General features: G+C 41.4%; 1 protein-coding gene and 1 pseudogene across 2 annotated transcripts in view; both read left to right on the forward strand.

Moving 5' to 3' along the window:
* The first annotated feature begins 2,468 nt into the window (after nt 1-2,468).
* LOC112407630 (nucleolar protein of 40 kDa pseudogene) lies at nt 2,469-3,239 on the forward strand (annotated as a pseudogene).
* A 3,211-nt stretch (nt 3,240-6,450) lies between these two features.
* The window catches only part of ARHGAP6 (Rho GTPase activating protein 6), an 83,369-nt gene continuing 68,314 nt past the window's right edge, over nt 6,451-21,505 (forward strand). Inside the window, exon 1 of one of the 2 annotated variants that reach the window (XM_024756969.1) lies at nt 6,451-6,606. In XM_024756969.1, coding sequence (XP_024612737.1) covers nt 6,468-6,606 — 139 coding nt within the window. In that variant the 5' untranslated portion in view covers nt 6,451-6,467. The remainder of the gene's footprint in view (nt 6,607-21,505) is intronic. The other variant, XM_024756975.1, reaches the window with a different exon arrangement.

Genomic DNA, 21,505 nt, shown 5'->3' on the forward strand with positions numbered 1-21,505 from the left:
CCTCTGCGAGGTCATTAGTCTAATCTCTTTCTTTCCTCATGTTTGGCAATTTTCGTAATATAAAGGCAAACATATTTTACGCACAGAAACACTGTGACCCCTAGGAATTCTAGAAAGAGGCCACTGAAGAGATGTGGAAACCTCATGGATTTGCTCGGCAACTCCCCACAACTCTGGTCTGTGTGGTTCCCACGGGTGCCGCATCTGGGGACTCCGTCCTCAGCTGTAGCAACCCGAAGGGAGAGGTGAGAAGGCAGAAGAGAAAGAGGCTGAGTCTAGATTTTAGACTTCTAGGTACTTCATTGCGAATACTCTGATTTGAACCTCGGGATAATTTGGATAAACCTTGGGTGAATGTTTTGAGAAAGGGCTCTTTAAACAAATTAATTTTAAAAGATGATGTGGACTGGAATTAGGAATGTGGATGCATTCGACCAAGTAACTTATTGTGAGCCAACACTAAATTATCACGCCTTAAAAAGCAATACAACTGTAGTTTTAAGACATGTTCGCAGAGTTTCCCGGCCATTGTGTTGTGACGTTTCCTTGACTGTATGTGCAAAATGTCTATACTGCATTAAGGATAAAAATAAAAATGAAGAACGCTGTTCTATGTCATTTAGGGCAGGCACTGATACCTCTTGACTTTATCCCAAGATACTATGAATGAATATGGTTTTAACCTGTCAGTTAATTGCGTTAATTTGATAATTTCCCAAAAGTGGACCTCACGTATTTCCAACTTTAAAAAACATGTTGAAATCGCATGTGCTTAATCTGAAAAAAAATCATTAAAATTCACAATGGTAGAAATATAGATCGGGAGCGGTGAGAAAATCGGGACACAGGGGAAGATGCAGATTATGTGATGTGTTCGTGACTGCTGATTGGCAGGTGGCAAAAGACAATGAGATGGTGGAGGGTGGAGGGTGATGAACTGGAGTGGCCCGTACAGACTTTTCCAGGTCTGTGTGAATACTTCAGGCTTCAGTTATTCACGTTTGCGGTATAAAATGGATTATGAAGCATCTTGGTCCGTTACCCATAATCAAAAATGTAACATATTTTTTAAGATGCCGCACATTTGGTAATAGGGAGCTTTGGAGATATCTTTGAAGTCCCTCTTTGTTAATTATTTGATGACCTTCTCTCCCAAGAAAATTGTTTTTTCAGCCGTGTGCTAAGGATGGGTTTAAGAACCAGTTGGCTCTGGGGACAGTATTACCTCCTTTGTGAAATGACTCTTCCAAAGCCTGATGAATGCAGCTGCCCCGCTTCCAAGAAAGCACCACACCCTTCTCTCTTTCTGGGATTTGGCTATAGCCTCCTCCTGAGCCATCAGCTGCTATAAGAACTAAAGTCTTAGGAGACAGCAACTCCATAAATTCAAGTCATTACAAATAGACCAAGCCTTTTCTCTCTTTTGGCTGATAATTCCAAATTTACCAAAGAATTTAAAAAGTCTACGAAGTTAAGAGCCATGGGCTATGATGTATAACGGACTCAGAGAAATTGAAAGCATCGCACTCTTCACTTTTTTATTATGCTGAGTGTAGTCATTTGTGAGCAGTTTCCAGAACTATGTATTACTTGATTGCGTTGGAACTGTTTTAGTTGGGAGAAGAAAATGAAGGCTCAAGAAAGATGCAAACTGGCCTGATTCTATTTGGCCAGATTTGGTCATGTGTTTTCTTTCTTTCTTTCTTAGAGATAAAATATCACTTTCAAAATGTCACATTTGAACATCTTTCCTCTCCCTTCTGCCCTTCCTCATCTTGGTGATTTAGTGTACCATCCTCCCAGCTGCTCAAGCCAGAAATGTTTAAGTCATCCTAGATTACTCCTCCCCTACCCTCCACTACGTACAATTTGTCCCCAGGCATCCCTGTGGTTCTACGTATCTCCCTATCTGTTCAAATTTGAATCAGCATCATACCTAGCCCTGGTGTCTCTTCTGATCTCTGCATCTTTGGCTTGCACCCTCCCTCGATTCCCTTGGAAATGTGTTTCCAGTCATCTGATCACGTTCCTCTCTTACTCAAGGTTCCTGCTGAGTAAATCCAATCTGCTTTGCAAAGCCTGCCGAGAAAGCCCTCAAGGATATGGCCCTGAGTTCTCCATGGCTTCACCTCCTGCTCTTTCCTTCCTTCTAGCCTTGTAATTTCCCCCAAACAAGGCCGTTCTCTCAAATTCATTTGCCTTGGCACCTTTGTTCCAGTGTTGCATTTCTACGGAGCAAACCCTTAACCCTCTTATTCAACTTACGGGTCTCCTGGGAAACGCTGCCTTCTTGTAAAGCTTTCCTTGATCCCCAGATAGATGTCAAAGCCTTTTCTCCTAGGCATCCCATTGCATTTGGTACTTACTCCTAGTATCATAATCTCTGTATTTCATGGACCGAGTGTGTTCTTCCTACCAAAATGTAACTCCTTAAGAACAAGGACTGGCTGCGGCGTGGAGGCCGGACGCTGACACCGAGACACTTGAATTAGCTTTAGCAGAAGAGAAATGGAGGAACCATAGAACATTAAGGATGAATTCAGGAAGACCCGAGACCACGGAGAACTTGCCTGCTCTCCACACTATTTTCCAAGGAGAGGTTGCTATGGTGACAGACTGTGGAGGCTTTATCAAAATCCCAGGCTGTCGGAAGCAAGGTCTGGTCCATGGAGCTCACATGTCATCCTGTCGCGTGGATAAGCCCTCTGAGATAGTAGATGTCGGAGAGAAAGTGTGGGTGAGGCTTATTGGACGAGAGATGAAAAGGGAAAGGATAAAAGTATCCCTCTCCATGAAAGCTGTCAACCAAGGGACTGGGAAGGACCTTGACGCCAACAACGTTATCACTGAGCAATAAGAGAGGCAGAGGCGGTCCTTCCAGGATTACACTGGGCAGAAGATCACCCTCGAGGCTGTCCTGAACACTACCTGCAAGGAGTGTGGCTGTAAAGGCCACTTTGCAAAGCATTGTTTCATGCAACCAGGTGGGAGCAGGTACTCTCTGATACCTAATGAGAAAGAGGAGAAGGAAGAGGCAAAATCAGCAGAGTTTGAAAAGCCTGACCCCACGAGAAATTCTTCTAGAAAAAGAAAGAAGGAAAAGGAGAAAAAGAAACATAGAGACAGGAAGTCATCTGACTCTGACAGCTCAGACTCTGAGAGTGACACACAAGAGGGCAAGGCACACGTCAAAAGACAGCAAGGCAGCAAAGAAGAAGAAGCAGCAGCACAAGGAGTGAGAGTGGAGAGAGTGGAGGGGGTGGTGGAGAGAAGGAACCAGGAGCCTTGTGCCTGGAAGCGCTGGCTCCTGCAAAGACTCAGTAGTGAGAATATGGCCTTCCACCCCATCGACTCCTCTCCCATGGGAGATGGCTTCCCCTCCTGCCACAGGCAGGTTTGGGAGATATCAAAAGTATCTGCCTGAATGAGTTGTTTTCTTATCACTCCAGTCCCTTTGCAAGTGACCCCTGCAGCTGACCCATTCATTCACCCAACCTCCTTCATTCAGCAGGAGGTCCTATTACCCTCTTCCAGCTGCCACCGCCAGAGCCAGACTCCTGTACAGGAGTCCAGGCTAGAGCCACAGGTACTGCTGTGGAGGTGAGTCTGGCTGTAGTTGGAGAACAGAGTGATTGGCCCCTCCCTGTCGGCCTGCCTTGGGCTGATCGGTGGGTGGTCTCTGCTGTATCCAACACAGGGGCAGAGGGAGACTGGCAGTACTAGGGAGAACATGGTAAGAAGTGGTGCTCACTTTTTCCATTCCCCCTAACATGATTCTACTATGTTAGAAGTGACAGCCAGTGGTCACAGCCAGAAAACCATTGTTTGCAGTGACTGAGCTTGTGTGTGACGTTCCGCCCGATCACTGAACCAGACAGCTCAAGCCAAGATCATTGCTTTACTTTGTATTTACTACAGTGTGAGTCAGTTGGTTCCCCCCCCAAAAAAAGAACGAGGACTGTGTTGTCATTTTGATAATCCCAAGCCTAATACTGTTTTTAGCACGTAATAGGTGCTCATTGAACTTTGTTTGAATTAATTATGCAGGAGGTCATACTAAATAAAAATAAAATATGTCTTCTAGGGATTGATTAATTTTATTTCAGTCATGAGCTGTTGTTCAAAGGTTGGCAAACTACAGCCCACTGCCCAAATCCAGCCTTCCACCTATTTCTGTAAATGAAGTTTGACTGGCGCACAGCCACACCCATCCATTCATAAACTGTCTATGGTTGCTCTCATGCCACAAAGGCAGATCTGAGTAATTTGGACAGAGACCACATGGCCCACAAGTCCTGAAATATTTACTATCTGGCCTTTTACAGAAAAAGATAGCCAACCCCTGCTACAGATACTAGAGGCCGTCGGAGGGCATATTTTTAAATGCATTTAAAGAATAGATATGTAATTCCATTTTGACACTTCAAGTAGCCGCGGGCTCCCTTAGATACCTAGACTTCATACTTAAAAAGCCCCAGCTCATCTGGAACTTCCCATTTGGGTGAGGGGAAAGCAATTCACTGATATTGTACCTGTGGTGCCCTAATCTTAAAGGGTGTGAGTGAGAGGTACACCCAACACTTAAGTCCCCAGTTCCTGTCTAAACGTGTGGTTAGTCCAGCTATACTAAAAACAAAGAAAAGAAAAAAATACACTGGGCCTGGAAGAATGTTCTTCAGTTCACCGAATGTGACCGCAGCCTACCCGCTTTGCCTAGACTTATGCACTCACTCCTCGGCCCTGACGCATTCCCACACCCTGTTCCCTGTGCCCCTCCTGGGTCCCTGGTACCCCTTCTTCTCACCCACTGGATGCAGGTACACAGGTGTGAAGGCAAACGAACAGAAATTCCTCATCTCCTTTAAGCTCTGCTCAAACCTGGACTTCCCTGTGAGGTCTTTCCCAGCCCTTCCACCTAATAGTGTAAATCCCTGTCCTCTACTCACACTGCCGGCCCCTTCCCTGCTTTTTGTTCCTTCCTTAGCAGTTATCATTACTTAACACGCTACATTCTTTACTTACCCTTGTTTATCTTCTGCCCCTACTAGAGTATGATATCTCCATTTGTTAAATAAATCCGTGAACTCCCAGATAAAGAGGAGAAAAATAACAAAGAATTAACACAGTGCCATTCACTCTTCGGAATGAACCTTCTAGGCAGGAATTTGCTACCAGTAGGGAACAAAGGTGTCTTAGCAGTCGCTGGGGCCAGCCTTTCTGTCTCTCTTCTTTAAGGTGAATAGTGAGGATGGTGAAGTCTTCTGGGATTCCTTAAATGTTCCCCACATCCACAAGAAGTCCCTGGCAGTGTCTGTAGGGCCCAGCGCTATTCCTTCTCCCAGAATTTTTCTTGATTGTTAACGAAACCGTAGATACCTCTTCAAAGCTGTTGTACCCTGGTTGATATCTGTGATTCGCAGGAATTCCTCCTCAGTGAGGGGACATTGGGCTTCAGAGGATGGTGAAGTATTGTTTCCTAGGTCATCGCTTTCTGACTGTCTGCATCAAGGGTAGAGATATTCACTCTCAGAGGTGTGACATCAGAGGTGTGTGTGTGAGCACACAGATAGACTCAGGATTGTGGGAACCTTTGATTCTTTGATGTGGAGTATTTTAGCATCAAACGTCTCTATAAATATGTGTAGCTTTTACTGATCGTATCTCTATACTTACTGTGATCAAAAGAGCTCATTAGACTGCTCTAAATAGAAACTCAGTGGTTACAATTTAGCACAGAATTTAAAAGCCTAAGAGTTTTTAGCTGGAGTCCCGGTTAGTTTCAAATCTTGTAAGTTTTACAATTTGGCGAAAACTACTTAACCTTCCTAAGCCTCAATTTATTCTATATTATATTATATTATATTTATATATACTATATATTACTATAATAGCAACATAATGTATCCTAAGTATATATTACAGTAACGTGCCGTAATATCATATATTATTATATATGATAATAATATATTGTGTCATATATACTAAATGTACTAGATTGTATTGTTACATAGAGGCGGTAACTAAAGAGCCCGTGGCACTTGCTGGCACACGGTAGGCTATCAATATGCGTTTACCCTCCTGTGTCTAGTGCGCACAATGGCAATTAGCGGTAGTTTTTCCCGTTACTGAGAAAGAAAAACCGAAAAGTTCCCATGTGTTCCCATGAAAGAGGGGAGGCAGGACCCTTGAAGCATCTTTCCACATAGTTTTCTTTGCATCCTTTTGTGGGATCAGATGACCTAGCAGATACTCCAGATTTTGATGTTGCCAGTTGACTGAGTAAATCCACAGTTAAGTAAGAGTGGATTTGATTTCAGGGATTGAGAGCCAATTTGGGAACATAAAAATGAAGTCTGCTTGACGTTATGACCGATGGAGAGAGAGGCTGAGGCTTGTGAGTCGTAGATTACTGCGTGACCCTTGATGTGCTTCCCCTTGATCTGCAGGGTGACTTCACGTGGAACAGTATGTCGGGTCGCAGCGTACGGCTGAGGTCAGTCTCCATCCAGAGCCTCTCAGAGCTGGAGCGGGCCCGGCTGCAGGAAGTGGCTTTTTATCAGCTGCAGCAGGACTGTGACCTGAGCTGTCAGATCACCATTCCCAAAGGTAAGGCCCCATCTGCCATCACATGGGGGATGCTGGAAGTCACACATCTGCTCTGCCACAGCCCCAAGCTGCAGAGTCCTCTCAACCCCACTATTAACACAGGGAGGAAGCTGTAGCTTCTGGGTCACTGGCTGGCGCTGGCAACCATTTTGAAAGATGTGTTCAAGTGGGACAGTTTACATGTCGACTATTATGTGTATTTAAAGGGAAGATCAACTTGGGGCAGTAAAGGGGAAAGCCATGTGTATCTCAACGGTCTACGTGGCTTCAGCACAACCACTTAAGAAGAAGTTTCAGAAAGGTCAACTTAAAGGGTTAGAAGAAAAACCATGTCTATCTCAATATGATTTCAAAATAAGCAGTTGAAAAGAATGTTTTAACAGTCTGTTAAACTTCTCATTTGACCTTAGGCAAACTCAGAATCAGTGATTACACCAACGTTAACTCATTTTTATCCAGTCTTTCACCTGGCCTGTCCCTGTTGGGGTTCACCGCTATGACACTGGAGCCAGTGCAGGCCTGGTTGTCTGATGTTTTTACAAACACAGATCCTGATTCTGGTAAAGATGAGAAGCATGTATTTGAAATCCTTTGATCTGTAAAGCCTGTTTCTGAAAGTTGACTATCTTCTATAAAGGTACTTTTTAATGTGTATTCGTGTGTAGCCGTAAGGTAATTTGAGGTGAAGTGAAAAGCTGTGATGTTATACAAATAGAGTAAACCTGCCGTAAAAACGCAACATTGGCTGCTGTGCCTAAAACTTAAAGGAAAGCAGGAGAGGGATAGCAGGCATCTGAAAGCTAGAAGGTTGCCTTGGGAGATTTCAGTATCTGCAGAACTTCTCCTTTGTTTTCTTTGTTTAGGGAGTTGAGGGGATGCTTCATGAATATTCATAAAATCATTCATATCATATATACACACATACACATAGATATGTAGTTCTCAACCAGGGATGGTTTTCCCCCATTCCCCAAGTAAAATTTAGCAATGTCTGGCTCCACTTTCAGTTTTTACAGCTTGGAGGAAGGATGCAGCTGACATCTACTGCATGGAAGCCGGGGATGCTGCCAGACATCCTGCAACACACTGCACAGTCCCCCACAGCAAGCATTGTCAGGGCCCAAGGGCCTAAGTGTAGAGGCTGAGCGACCTTAATATACACATGAACACGTGTGCTCGCATTCCGTCAACAGCAGTGTTGGTGGAGCTGTTTTCTTGGCTCACCTGTGTCTGATGGAAAGGGCACTGGCTTGGGAGTGTGAAGACCAGAATATGAGGACTTGTCCGGTCACCCCCTCCCCCCTCCACATGTGAGCTTGGGCAATTTACCTCTGTAGTAGGAGGCTCGGTTTTGTTGACTAGAAAGAGTAGCACAAAGACAGTGACCACACAGAATTTTTTATTGGATGATGGCTCTTAGGGCCACTTTTATTCTTTTTTTTAAAAAAATAGAAGTGTAGTTGAGTTACAATGTTATATTAGTTTCAAGCGAACATCATAGTGACTCAGTATTTTTACAGATTATACTCCATTAAAAGTTATTACAAGATAAGACGTGGAGAGTGGACTTGAGGGCACGGACTCCAGTAAAGCTGTTGAAAAAAAAAGTTATTACAAGATAATGGCTCTAATTCCCTGTGCTGTACAATATATCTTTGTTGCTTACCTATTTCTTACATAGTACTTTATATCTCCAGTCTTGCCCCTCTCCCTTCCCACTCCACACTGGTAACCACTAGTTTGTTTTCTGTATCTGTGAGTCTGTTTCTGTTTTGCTATATACATTCATTTGTTTTAGTTTTTAGATATGTGATATCATACAGTATTTGTCTTTCTCTGTCTGACTTATTTCACTAAACATAAGATTCTCTAAGTCCATCCACATTGCTTCAGATGGCAGAATTTCATCCTTTTATGGCTGAGTAATATTCTGTTCTCTCTATATGCCACATCTTATTTATCCACTCATCTGTTGTGAATACTTCAGTTGCTTCCATATCTTGGCAATTGTAAATAATTCTGCTGTGAACATTGGGGTGCGTGTACCTTTTTAAATTTTTTTCCAGATATATACTAGAGTGGAATTCATGGGTCTTATGGTAGTTCTATTTTTAGTTTTCTATTTTTAGCAGCCTCCATACTGTTTTCCACAGGGCTGTACCAATTTACATTCCCACCAACAGTGTAGGAGGGTTTCTTTTTCTCCATATCCTTACCAACATTTGTTATTTGTGGACTTTTTGATGATAACCATTTTACAGGTGTGAGGTGATATCTCATTGTGATTTTGATTTGCATTTGCCTGATGATTAGCGATGTTGAGCATCTTTTCATCTGCCTCTTGGCCATCTGCCTTTCCTCTTTGGAAAAATGTCTATTCATGTCTTCTGCCCATTTTTAAATTGGGCTTTTTTTTTTTTTGATGTTGTGCTGTTTTTATATGTTGGATATTAACCCCTTATTGATCATATCATTTGCAAAAATTTTCTCCCATTCCATAGGTTGTCTTTTCATTTTTGTCAATGGTTTCCTTTTACAGTGCAAAAACAAAAAGTTTAATTAGGCCCCATTTGTTTATTTTTACTTTTATTTCTTTTGCCTTAGGAGACAGATGCAAGAAAATATTGCTACGATTTATGTCAAAGAGTGTTCTGCCTATGAGCTTTATGATTTCAGGTCTTATAGTTAAGTCTTTAATCCATTTTGAGTTTATTTTTGTATATGGTGTGAGGAAATGTTCTAATGTCGTTCATTTACATGTAGCTGTTAAATTTTCCCAGCACCACTTATTGAAGAGACTGTCTTTTCTCCATTGTATATTCTTGCCTCCTTTGTCAGAGATTAATTGATCAGAGGTGTGTGGGTTTATTTCTTGGCTCTCTCTGTGTGTCTGGTTTTGTGTCAGTACCACGCTGTTTTGATTACTGTAGTTTTGTAGTATAGTCTGAAGACTGGGCGAGTGATACCTCCAACTTTGTTCTTTTTTCTCAAGATTGCTTTGGCAACTCCAGGTCTTTTGTGGTTCCATGTACATTTTTGGATTATTTGTTCTAGTTCTGTGAAAAATGTCTTGGGTATTTTGATAGGGATTGTATTAAATCTGTAGATTGCTTTGGATTGTATGGCCATTTTAACAATATTAATTCTTCCAATCCAAGAGCACAGGCTATTTTTCCATTTCTTTGTATCATCTTCAATTTTCTTCATCAGTGTTTTACAGTTTTCAGAGTCAAGGTCTTTCATCTCCTTGGTTAAGTTTATTCCTAAGTGTCTTATTCTTTTTGATGTGATTTTAAATGGGATTGATTTTCACATTCTCTTCCTGATAGTTTGTTATTACTGTGTAGAAAAGCAACAGATTTCTGTATATTAATCCTGTATCTTGCAGCTTTACTGAATTCATTTATTAGTTTTAATAGTATGTTGGTGGAGACTTTAGGGGTTTCTTTTTTATTTATTTATTTGTGGCTGTATTGGGTCTTCATTGCTGCACACGGGCTTTCTCTAGTTGCAGTGGGCAGGGGCTACTCTTCGTTGCGGTGTGCGGGCTTCTCAGTGTGGTGGCTTCTCTTGTTGCAGAGCGCAGGCTCCAGGCCCACGGGCTCAGTAGTTGTGGCTCGTGGGCTCTAGAGCGCCGGCTCAGTAGTTGTGGGGCATGGGCTCTGTTGCTCCGCGGCATGTGGGATTTTCCCGGAACAGGGCTGGAACCCTTGTCCACTGCATTGGCAGGAGAATTCTTAACCACTGTGCCACCAGGGAAGTCCCTAGGGTTTTCTATATAAAGTATCATGTCCTCTGCAAATAGTGACAGTTTTACTTCTTCCCTTCCAATTTGGATACCTTTAATTTCTTTTCCTTGTCTGATGGCTGTGTTCAGCACTTCCAATATTGTGTTAAATAGAAGTGGCAAGAGGGGCCACTTTCATTCTTTAAGCTGGAATCTCGGACTCTGCTGGAGGTCATGAAAGAGTTCAGGAGAAGGGAGAGGTCGGTTAGGCCAAGAGGCTGGTGGACAGGCACATTTCACTGACTGGTGCCTGGCTCCCTTGGCTTTCTCATCATGTGCTACTTGACACCACAACCACAGCCAGTTCCCTCCAGGAGGAAATTCCTACCCCTGTTATATCTTTTCATACTAATGTAACACAGAGATCCTCAGGTCAAGTAGGAAGAAAATCCCTTCGGCAATGGGTGAAAAATGAGTGCTAATCACCATCAGGCCAGGTTTCTGCTTCTCCCTAAGACCTTCTCATTCTGCCTCATCTTGTCTTGGTTTGGTTTTAGGGTGGAGATGAGGCCTGCCCTCGCCTCCCCATTAACTCACAAGGTGGCCCAGGTGGGGCCCAATCGTCCTGTGTCCCTTTTACAAGAACAGATGTTCTTTCAGTTCCTAAGAAAAATTTTTAATAGAAATGTTTCTGGCAAACCAAATTTATTGTGAAGGGAATGATGACTCTAAAAAGTTATGTGAAAACCAGATTGGATGCACATCAGCTGAGATACCAAGGAAAAAATATTCTTTGTAGCTTTGTTTTTAAATCCAGTTAATTTGATGTTTCTCTTTGTTCTTGCTTTTTATAGAGTCCACTAAATAAATAACCTTTACCAAACAGAGAATTTTATAAAACTTATCTGCTAGAAGCTCTGTCTCCATTGCTTATTTATGAGACTATGTTGGTCCTAGTACATTCAGGGAAAGATTTGTTCTATCAAGATATGCGAAGATATTTGGGTTACAGGAGTTATTTTGATATTTTCCATCAAAGTAGGAGCTAACGGTTTACAAATAATTTCTTACTTACGAAGGAGAGAAGGAACTGGGTGGCTGGGTGGAAAAAAACAGACATCACCAAAGAGTTTTGAAACGATTGTTTTGGGCAGATGATTATAGACATTGAATATTTACCAAGATCCTTCAAATGCATGGCCGGTGCTGAGTGCTATGATGGCAGCTTTGGTCCGAGGGTAGCCACTTGGTTCCATGTAAACCCCTAAGTGGAGGTTCTAAACAGGGTTCATATTCACTTGTATGAATAATTTACTCAGGAACATAAATAGTTGCTGGGGCCTAGAACCTACAGAAATGATACCAAGCCTAATGAGAAACATAATTTATTTACGGGTATCTGTTTGGAGGACCCTCTTCCTCTATGAGACTGGTGCTTCCAGGGCTCAGGTGAACGGTAGTATAACATATTCATCAGCTGCTGGTATCCACCATAGAGAGGGAAGAATAGAAGATTGGTGGGTTGGGAAATTACTGGGGTTATTCCCAGTGGTGGGATCCAAGGCACAGGTAGAGAGTTTGACCTCCTCCTGAGCTTTAGTAGTAGGTGGACATTGGTTATATGGATACAGTTGTAGGTAGATTAGAAGATGATGGGAGAGCATATGGAATTTCACTCCAGATTGCCTCTCCACTCACAGCAAAATAGGAAACGATTTCATCTGCTAGGAGTGGGGCTGGGAAGGAGGTCCTAGAGGTTTCCTAGAGGAAAAGAGGGAAGCTGATGGACCAGCAACGTTGCAGGATTGCAGGGCAGCCCTAAAGGTCTATTTGAGGGTAGTAGCTGGGAATTTAAATTGCAAAATAAACATCTGGGCAGCGAAACACTGCTAAAGCAAACACACCATTTTGTAGTTTGAGTTTCCCAGCTCTGTTTAATCCAAATTTCCTCTCAGTAGAGTTAGGATTTTCTGGTTGAGTTCAATAATGGTAGAGAGGGACATGGCAGTTGAGAGTATATCTGTGGTAGGCAGAATACTGGACCCCTCAAAGATGGCCTGGAACCTTTGAATATTTACCTCACATGCCAAAACGAACTTTGCAGATGTGATCAACTCAGGTCCTTGAGACAGCAAGATTATCCTGGACTATCTGGGAGGGTCCAAACTAATCACATGAGTACTAAAAAGCAGAGAAACTTTCCCATCTGAGAGAGATACGACTTTGGAGGAATGGTCAGAGAGATGTAGTGTTGCTGGCTTTGTTGATGGAGGAAGGGGCCATGAGCCAAGGAATGCAGGAGGCCTCTAGAAGCTAAAAAAGGCAAGGAAACAGATTGTCCCTAGAGCCTCTAGAGAGGAATGCAACCCTGCCGACACCTTGATTTTAGCCCAGTGGGACCCATTTCAGACTTCTTGTCTCCAGAAATGTCAGATAATAAATTTGGGTTGTGTAAGCCCCTAAGTTTGTGGTCATTTGTTACAGCAGCCCTAAGAAACTAATACAGTATCCAAGGGAATGATTATAATCGCAGACTGTGGACTCTAAGTTGAATGAGAAGTTAGAAATAAATATAAAAGACTTATATTTTTCTTGAATAAAAAGAATCAACAATATAAAGACGTCAATTATGTCATAAATTATCTATAAACCGAATGTGATTCCAAAAAACATACCGACAGAATTTGTTTTTGTAATATCACTAAATTGATCTAAACATCGTCTTGGCGAATAATTATATGAGAGTAAGTAGGCAGGGGAAAATCTGAAGAAGAGGTCAAATGGAAATTATCCCTATCCATTTATTAAAATGTCAGAAAGCTAAAGCAGTTAGCTTCACAGTAGGTAGATCAGTGGGAGACAGTAGAGTTCAGAACTGAGCTAAAATAAATGAGAACTTATGACATAAGTATTGCATTTCTTGTCAGGGGGAAATGATGGCTTAGTATTGTATTTGTGACGATGAGACAGCCATTGAGGAGAAAAATCGGGATTCTGACCTTACTCCTTACATCCAAATAAACTGATGTGGAAGGAAGATTTGAAGATTTAAAAAATGAAACTATAAATGCACCAAAACAAAACATAGCTAGATATTAATATATTTTTACATGGAGGAAGGCACTACCCAGAAAACATAAAGAGAGTGACCTGTTTCACTACGTTAAAAAAAATAGAATCATCTGTGTGGCAAATAAATAAGTGAATAAATAAATAAAGTAGAAATTTACAACACATTTGACAAACTAAAGGCTAACTTCTCTATGATACAAAGCTTTATAACAAATTAATATGAGAAAGAACATAATTAAAATGTGGACAAATTATAGGCAGCTCACAGAAAAAGAAATTCAAATGATTTATAAATATTTGTAAAGATGCTCTCACCCTCATAGTCATTCAAGAAATGCAAGCTCAATGACAAGGAGAAATTTTTTTCTCTTAGATAGGAATGGCTCCAAAAGTTGGATGGTATACTTTCTGGGAAAACAGACACTCATGTACTGTTGATAGGACTATAATTGTTGCAGCAACTTACAAGGCGATTTGGCAACATCTAACTCTTAAATGGCCCAATAATGCTACTTCTGGGAATGTATCTCACAGATACATACTTGTATTAGTCGAGATAGGCTAACCGCTTAGTACCTCAGTACTATAAAAGTTTCCTTCTTGCTCAGGCACCATCCACTGCAGGTTGGCCATGAGGATTGGGAGGGGAGAGTGTTCCACACAGTTATGCAGGAACCTAGGTTTCTCCAGTCTTGTGGCTCCTCCCTCCTCTATATCCATTCAACCTGGAGACAAGCAAAATAAAAACGAATAAGATTTACGTAAACCTTTTAAGATGGCTGATGAGCTTATTAATTTGTTACCCCTTGTAAACCTGATATTTCAAAAAGGGAATTTTGAAGATGCTATAGAGAACCTAGTGGTAGAAATCAGGAGGCCTTTCGGTGGGAGGGATCGTATCTATCAATAGAGTTTTCCCTGTGAGCTTGAGTTTGCCCCGTGGAGGCGACCATGGAATGTTTCTACCCGTCAAAGGCAGCTCTTGGCATGAGCTCTTTGTTTTTTTTTTTTAACGTCTTTATTGGAGTATAATTGCTTTACAGTGGTGTGTTAGTGTCTGCTGTGTAACAAAGTGGTCAGCAATACATAAACATATATCCCCATATCCTCTCCCTCTTGCATCTCCCTCCCACCCTCCCTACCCCATCCCCCAAAAAACTAGAAATAGAACTACCGTACGACCCAGCAATCCCACTACCGGGCATATACCCTGAGAAAACCATAATTCAAAAAGTCATGTACCACAGTGTTCATTGCAGTATTATCTACAATAGCCAGGACATGGAAGCAACCTAAGTGTCCACTGACAGATGAATGGATAAAGAAGATGTGGCACATTTATACATTTGCATAAGCTCTTGGATCAGATTTTCTAGTCTGTAAATGGCTCAATCCTTAATAGCAGACCCAGGAAACAAATGCAGAGACCATGGTCGAATATATAAGCAACGCCTAATGGCCTTCATGAACTTTTCATGTATTCAGAACACATCAACGGAGTATTGTTTATGTAGTGAACTGGCCCACTGGCCAAACCCAGCTCACCATCTGTTTTTGTAAATAAAATCTTATTGGCACACAGCTATGCTTAGTCATTTACGTATCATCTATGGCTGCTTTTGAGCAACGATGGCAGAGTTGAATAGTCGTGACAGTCCATATGCCTCAGGGAGTCTCAAACATTTCCTATCTGGCCCTTTACAGGCAAAAATGGCTCACCTGTGGTCTAAGGTAAAATAAAAGGAAGTGACTGACTTACGCCCAATCCGTAAAGCTGCTTAGTGTAGCCTTTATCTCACTATAATGGAAACTAAGTATTTAAAGCGGAGTGGTTTCATGAGAGAGAAATGCATGTTCAAGTTTTCTTTAGTGCTCTTTTTTTCTTCACTTAATTTCTGATATCACAATTGAGAAAGGCTTCGTTTATGTATTTTAAGAAGAGTCTCATGGAATGAGGAATAGCTGATGGTTTAAGAAAATGTGGGCAATAGTCTAATAGAAGAGTACTCTGATGCCTCAGAATTGCTGTTATACGGCTTCTATATTAAGTGGTCCCTCACCATTGTCCCCAGGCTGTGTAAACCCCAGGTAAACAACTCAACGAAATCAACAAAATGATATTCTTGGTTGGCTAACACTGCAGCTGTCTTCGGTTTGTGATTCGAATGTTGATTTAAAAAATAAGGGCAACCTGATGGGCAAGGAGATTGAGCTTGGGTGTTTATGCAACAGCCCTAGACAGAAACTATAGCTGTCCAATTTCTATGTTATCCCTGCCGGCATTGTCCATTTGAAGAGGTGAAGCACGAGAACTGTTTATCAAAGCTTTTTGTGTAAGTAAAGTTGAAGTTGCAACCTGGGGTAAAATCCACAAACTTCAGTGTAGGTAGAAATGCTGATAGGAAACAAACATCCCCAAATAGGGTGATCAAAGAATAACGTTAGACCACTGGGCTCAGCGGCCCTCAACAAATGTCTCTAGTGTGTGGGCTATAGAGCTAGTTGTATCTTTTATTTTACATCTCAGCCCAGCAAACACATGAGCCAGATGGTGTTTATTGTTATCTGAGATACACTTTGATATCCTCTATAATGTTCTCTCCTATACACTTTGATATCCTCTATAATGTTCTCTCCTGTTGTCTTCTATTTGATTCTGTATCATTTTCTAAAATACGCTTGTCATGACACGCTAAGTTTTCATGATTCATTAATAAGTTATGACCCACAGTTTGAATAACGCAATCTTGAAAGGCAGATGGAATGGAAAAGAGGCGATCCAGAAGAAAAGAACAAAATTGGCAGCAGGGAAACCTTTCACTTGTTCACTGCTGTGGCTCTTAGGGCCTTGGTAAGGTGGATGGGGCATTGGTTCCCTAGGGCCACAGAAAGGAACCTAGGCTAGACCCTTGGCCTAAGCATCTAGTACCTTCTCTATCTAGAGCCCAACATTGGCGTGCCATCCAGGGGCTTCCCGTGCTGCTTCACTGCTCTCATGTTCAAAGTAGTCCACATCCTCAAGGAGTTCTTAATCTGTCGACAGAGAAAGCACAGACACATCAACTGTATTAAAACAGAGCAGTGGCTGTCGTCCTGTCCAAGTTACCTTTGGTGACCCTTACAGCTAGAAGCTGCCTCATCCACCTATTCCAATAAAACCCAGGAATGACAGAGAGGTTTCCCTGCAGGTTGTCGTTGAAATTTTCTTCTTGGGTGCTCTCCTCTGTACCCCAGGGCTTTTACCATGTCAAGTTCTCGAGTGCGTGCTGCTGTATCACTCTGTTCTGTGCCAAGCAGGCAAGCCAGTGCAATAGTCTGTGGTTATTTAAGCCATATGTTTTGTGCCTTCATATTCACAAATGGCTTCCTTTATGTTCTTAGGCAATATAGTTTTCTAGCTGAGGTCCTGTCCCTACTGGTCACATTTACACGTACGGATGTATCTGTGTTGGAGTAGCAGCTATTATTGCACAAGGCTTTGGCATCTTGGACAAAACTTTTGTCATTGCAGTTTGAGAAATATTCTGGCACCTTTCAAAGATTTCAAGACTACACTCTTCTCTCCGTTGGGATCATGGCCCAAAAGTAAACTTGATAATTACAAAGAATGTCCCGTCCTTGAAATATGAATAGGAGCTTCCATTTTTGTTTTTTTCTTTGTTTCTCCATGGGCAAAAACAAAGGCAAATAGTAACAACTGAAATTAAATACCAAGTGTTTTTTAAACCAATCAAGCTTTCTAGATAATTTGAAATTAAGCCCTCAAGATTATTTAAAATTTTAATCAGTGGGTGTTTATAAAGTTTTTTATAAGTGGAAAGCTCTGGAAAAGTAGTTTAAGGTGGTCTTCACTTAAGATAGGAGAGGGCAAACTACAGCCTAAAGGCCAAATCCAGCCCACTGCCTGTTTTTGTAAATACAGTTTTATTAGAACACAGCCCTATGTATTTGTCTCGGTATTGTCTAAGGCTACTTTAGTGCTATAACAGCAGGGTGGAGTAGTTTTGACAGAGACCATATGGCCCACAAAGCCAAAAATATTTGCTATCTGGACCTTTACAGAAAAAGCTTGCTGACCTCTGATTTAAGAGATTAATATTAATTTGATATAGTAATTTACAGTTATTATCCATGTGGTTGATCAACTGTACCATCCTATTCATTTCAATTTCTTCACTCTCTTAGTTATACTCTTCCATAATTGAGTGTTTTTTAATTATCACACTTTCATAACTCTCAGATGTTTTAGTGTTTATATTGTATGTAATCAATTTTTTTTTCAAAGTGAGCAATAAATTCCCTTGGTGAAGCTAAACAAGAAAGAAATGTCAATATTTTAATGAGTCGCTCAAACAGCTGATGCCACCATGCAGGTTATAGGAATGTCAGTTATGCATCAGATGGGTGACTTTAATAATAAGTCAGTCTCCAATATGGGTTGATTTTTAGCTTTATTATTGCTATCTGGTTTGATAACTGAGAATTTAACTGTCTTTCTCTTTAAGGACTTTACTTATTTACAGACTTACAGTTCTTTGTAATCTGATCTTCCTGCTTTTACCCTCCTTCCTTACCTTAGATGCCACCCAACACACACAAATTCAGATCTTCTAGGGATGTCTTTCTTAGGGCTATGTAGCATTATATGACAAGACTGGTGCAAATATACGTAGGAAAATCACATCCCACAACTGGAGTTTTGGGTTATCCATCGTTAAGATGCTTTGGCTGCAAATTATGGAAGCCAAACCAAGAGTGACTTATATAACCAAGAAATTGATTATATTACTTCACTAGGAGCCCACAGATAGGCTAGTTCCAGGACTCATAAGTTCAGTGGCCTTCCACCTGTTTTCTCTGCCATAATCATGGGTCACTTTGTTCTTTGGCTGGCTTCCCTCATTGTCACCAAATGACTGCAGCAGCCACCGGCATCACTGCTTCTATGGCAGCATGAAGAGGCAGAGAAGAGCAGTGACTCTTCAGCAAGTATCTTTTTAATAGTAGAGAAGGATTTTCACTGCTGCCTCCTAGCAGACTTCCCTCCCTTCTCGATCCCTAGAATCGCAACAGCTGCCAGTGCCCAAATCAATACAGCAAGCAGAAAGAAATCACAAGCACTAGCTTGACTTAAGTTTCCTTTCCCGAGCCTGGGGTGAGGCCTCATCCCAGGGTGCATGACCACATGGAGGGAGAGCACCTAACAGAATAGGGAAAGAAAGAATTGGGTGGGGGGTGTGTAGTAGAATAAAGATGGATTTAGATTAGTAACCATTGGTGTACATAATAGCAATGTCATCTTCTGCCATTGCAAGCAAGCAACGGGGAGGAAACTGTTTGTATGTTGATTTACATTAGTGTCTGACAGAGTGCTTTGCTTTTGTTGCTCCGGAAATTGTTAAGAAATTGAATGGAAAGGATTAAAAATTCAATCATAGCACATTTATTTCTATATCATAAAGAATTGTTTCAAATGGCTCAAAGAATAATCAAACACAACAGTTTTCATCTAATTGCACCATCTGTCCAGTTACTGAATCTATGAGAGCTGTTTTCATGGCAGCAACCAGCAGAAAATTTGAGGAGTTTTCAAGGCCTAAAGTCTATGACTTAAAGGTAATTGATTCCCTTCTTACTTATTCATTATAAAACGATATCTGTCAAAAAGAAGGTAGGTAGCATTAGCCCCTTAGACACGTCAAAAATCACACCATGCGTCAATACCCTTGTGTGACTCTACCTTTTCAACTAGACCTGCAGGCTTTGGCTTTAAAATGTGTAATGCTGAAACTCCTCTAAATTGCAATTAATTTCCCTGAGTTAACAATCCAGGGCATTTCTTTGGGATGAGTGCTTTCTGTCTTTTTGTTCTCCCACCTGCTTTCTTTCCTTTACGCTCCAGGAAATAAATATAACTTAAGGAAGTGATCTGCCAAAAGCCATTTTTCTTGCTCTGATATTTGGAAACTTCTGTCTCTGCAAATACAAGACCTCCATAGACTAAGTTAAAAATACTGTTTTCAACTTAGGGTATGTGCAATAAGAGATGCAAATTCAAGAGCCTGGAAGGACAGGCGAGCTCCTAGTTTGGGAAGAGGTGACAGCAGTGCTGCTCCTTTGGAACACGAGCTTACAGCTCCCCCCCCCCTTTTTTTTTAACTCATAACACTTGAAAGTTGAAAAAATGACAGAAAGGAAAAGATCCTTCTAGGGCATAATTTGTTCACGACCAGTTATTACAGTAAGCAGTGATTACAAAGAATGCCTGGCTAAGGAAAAACCATAGTTGAGCTCTTAAACCCATGGCATCCAAGCCAGGCAAACAACTTCCCTACCTCACGTTTTGATAGAATAACGAAACGTGCTCAACAAATCAAATATCTCAATGATTTTCTGTAGTAGAAACACACTTGTTTAGAGGTTCGAGAATCTACAAGGTCTTTTTTTTTCCTCTTGAGAAAAAGTTTCAGAACGAATTACCTTGCCAAATAATTTACAGAAAACGGGAAAGGTTTCTTAGTGTTTAAATTTAGCTGGAAGCATGGTGACCTCCAAGAGCTGACTTTCTTACAACAGTGAGAGACTCACAGAATGTTCTTATTTTCTGACCACAGCTTTGATAATTTCACCACCACTTCAACATGTAAACTGTGGGGATTACTACATTTCTCAAGTAGTTTGGGGAGCCTCGGCTCTAAGGAGAGGCATCTGCATTGCTTAAGAATACCATAAATATTTCTTTCCCCAAGAAACAGACACTTTGGAAACAGATTTTGAAAACTCTAATCCACAAGGTGCTAGCAGGATAAAGAAACAGTGTTTGATTCACTGGGATTTAAACCAAGAGGAATGACTCAATCACCCTGTTTCTACCTGCTTTCTATTTCAATCAAGGTTAATGGAAAAACTGCTAAGAATGAGGTGATATATAAATGGAAATTTTGACCTATAGATTTGATTAAATAACCAACAGTCTATAGCATGAAAGATATATAGTGAGATTCAAAGTTGGCTGAAAGGCAGGACCAGTTTGGGCTTGAGTACATTGTTTTCCACTTTTTCCATGTAGATTGTTTTCTTCCAGGATTCTTCTTTTTCGCTCTCTTAAGCCCTAGTTCCCACTAAAGAAACTGTCAGTCCACTCCTGAATTTGTGATTTTCTCATCTTTTTTCACCAGTAGAATGCTTGCTTGATAAAAGTTTGGATTGCTAGGAATAAAACATTAAGAGGCTTAGGATAGGAAAGGATTTCCTAGACTAAGCAGTCACCATGTGACTTACTGGGAGAAATCCCCAGCAAAATTCAAAGGCCCCTGAGAAGGGTAACTTCATCCTTTAAGAGGCTGAACTTGAACATTAGCCTTCCCAAGCAGAGTCAAGGACAGCCTTCTTGCTTCTGATCTACCACCTAGTAACCGTCTCCTCTGAAGCATTTCTTCATTTTGTTTTAATGAGGTTTCCATGTATCTGTCTTTAGCACTAAACTCTGAGTTTCTCAAAAGCAGAGACAATGCTTGTTCATCTGGGTTCATAACTGACACCTGGCTCTGTCTCATCCTTAATGCTGGATGGAGGGATAGGTGGAGCAATGGATGGATCGGTCTATGGAGGATGAGCCCGCTTTCTAGGGGGAAGATGCACTTTGAATGGATTAACTATTGTAGTATAAATAATATTCCTACGCCAAGGAATTCATCGTGTGCTGAGGCACATCATCCTTTAATAGAGATTACTTGTTCTAGAGTAGAGGAGAGAGCCCTGCTTTGGCTCGTGTCCTAAATCTCTGGGGTTAATCCCAGTGTAACTCTTAGGCCAGAGTAATGCACTGGTCCTATTGGTTCCCCTATCCTGGGATTGTTGCCACATTTCCTGCCAAGAAGCAGATGTAGCCACTTTCCTGGCAACTACTACTCCCTCCTGTCAGGGCTGCTCTCCTTTCCTTTTCTTGGGATGCACTTTGAATAGGCAGCAGGCAACTCAGAGTAGCAGAGGCAATTTTGAATTCATTCCACTGAGCATGGGTATGGCATTAACTGGCTCCAATGTCCAGCCCGACTTTTCCTGGGATATGATTTTTTTTTTTTTTTTTTTTTTCGGGAC

Source organism: Neophocaena asiaeorientalis, unplaced genomic scaffold (assembly GCF_003031525.2).
Source record: "Neophocaena asiaeorientalis asiaeorientalis breed wild unplaced genomic scaffold, Neophocaena_asiaeorientalis_V1.1 scaffold812, whole genome shotgun sequence".
NCBI classification, from domain to species: domain Eukaryota; kingdom Metazoa; phylum Chordata; class Mammalia; order Artiodactyla; family Phocoenidae; genus Neophocaena; species Neophocaena asiaeorientalis.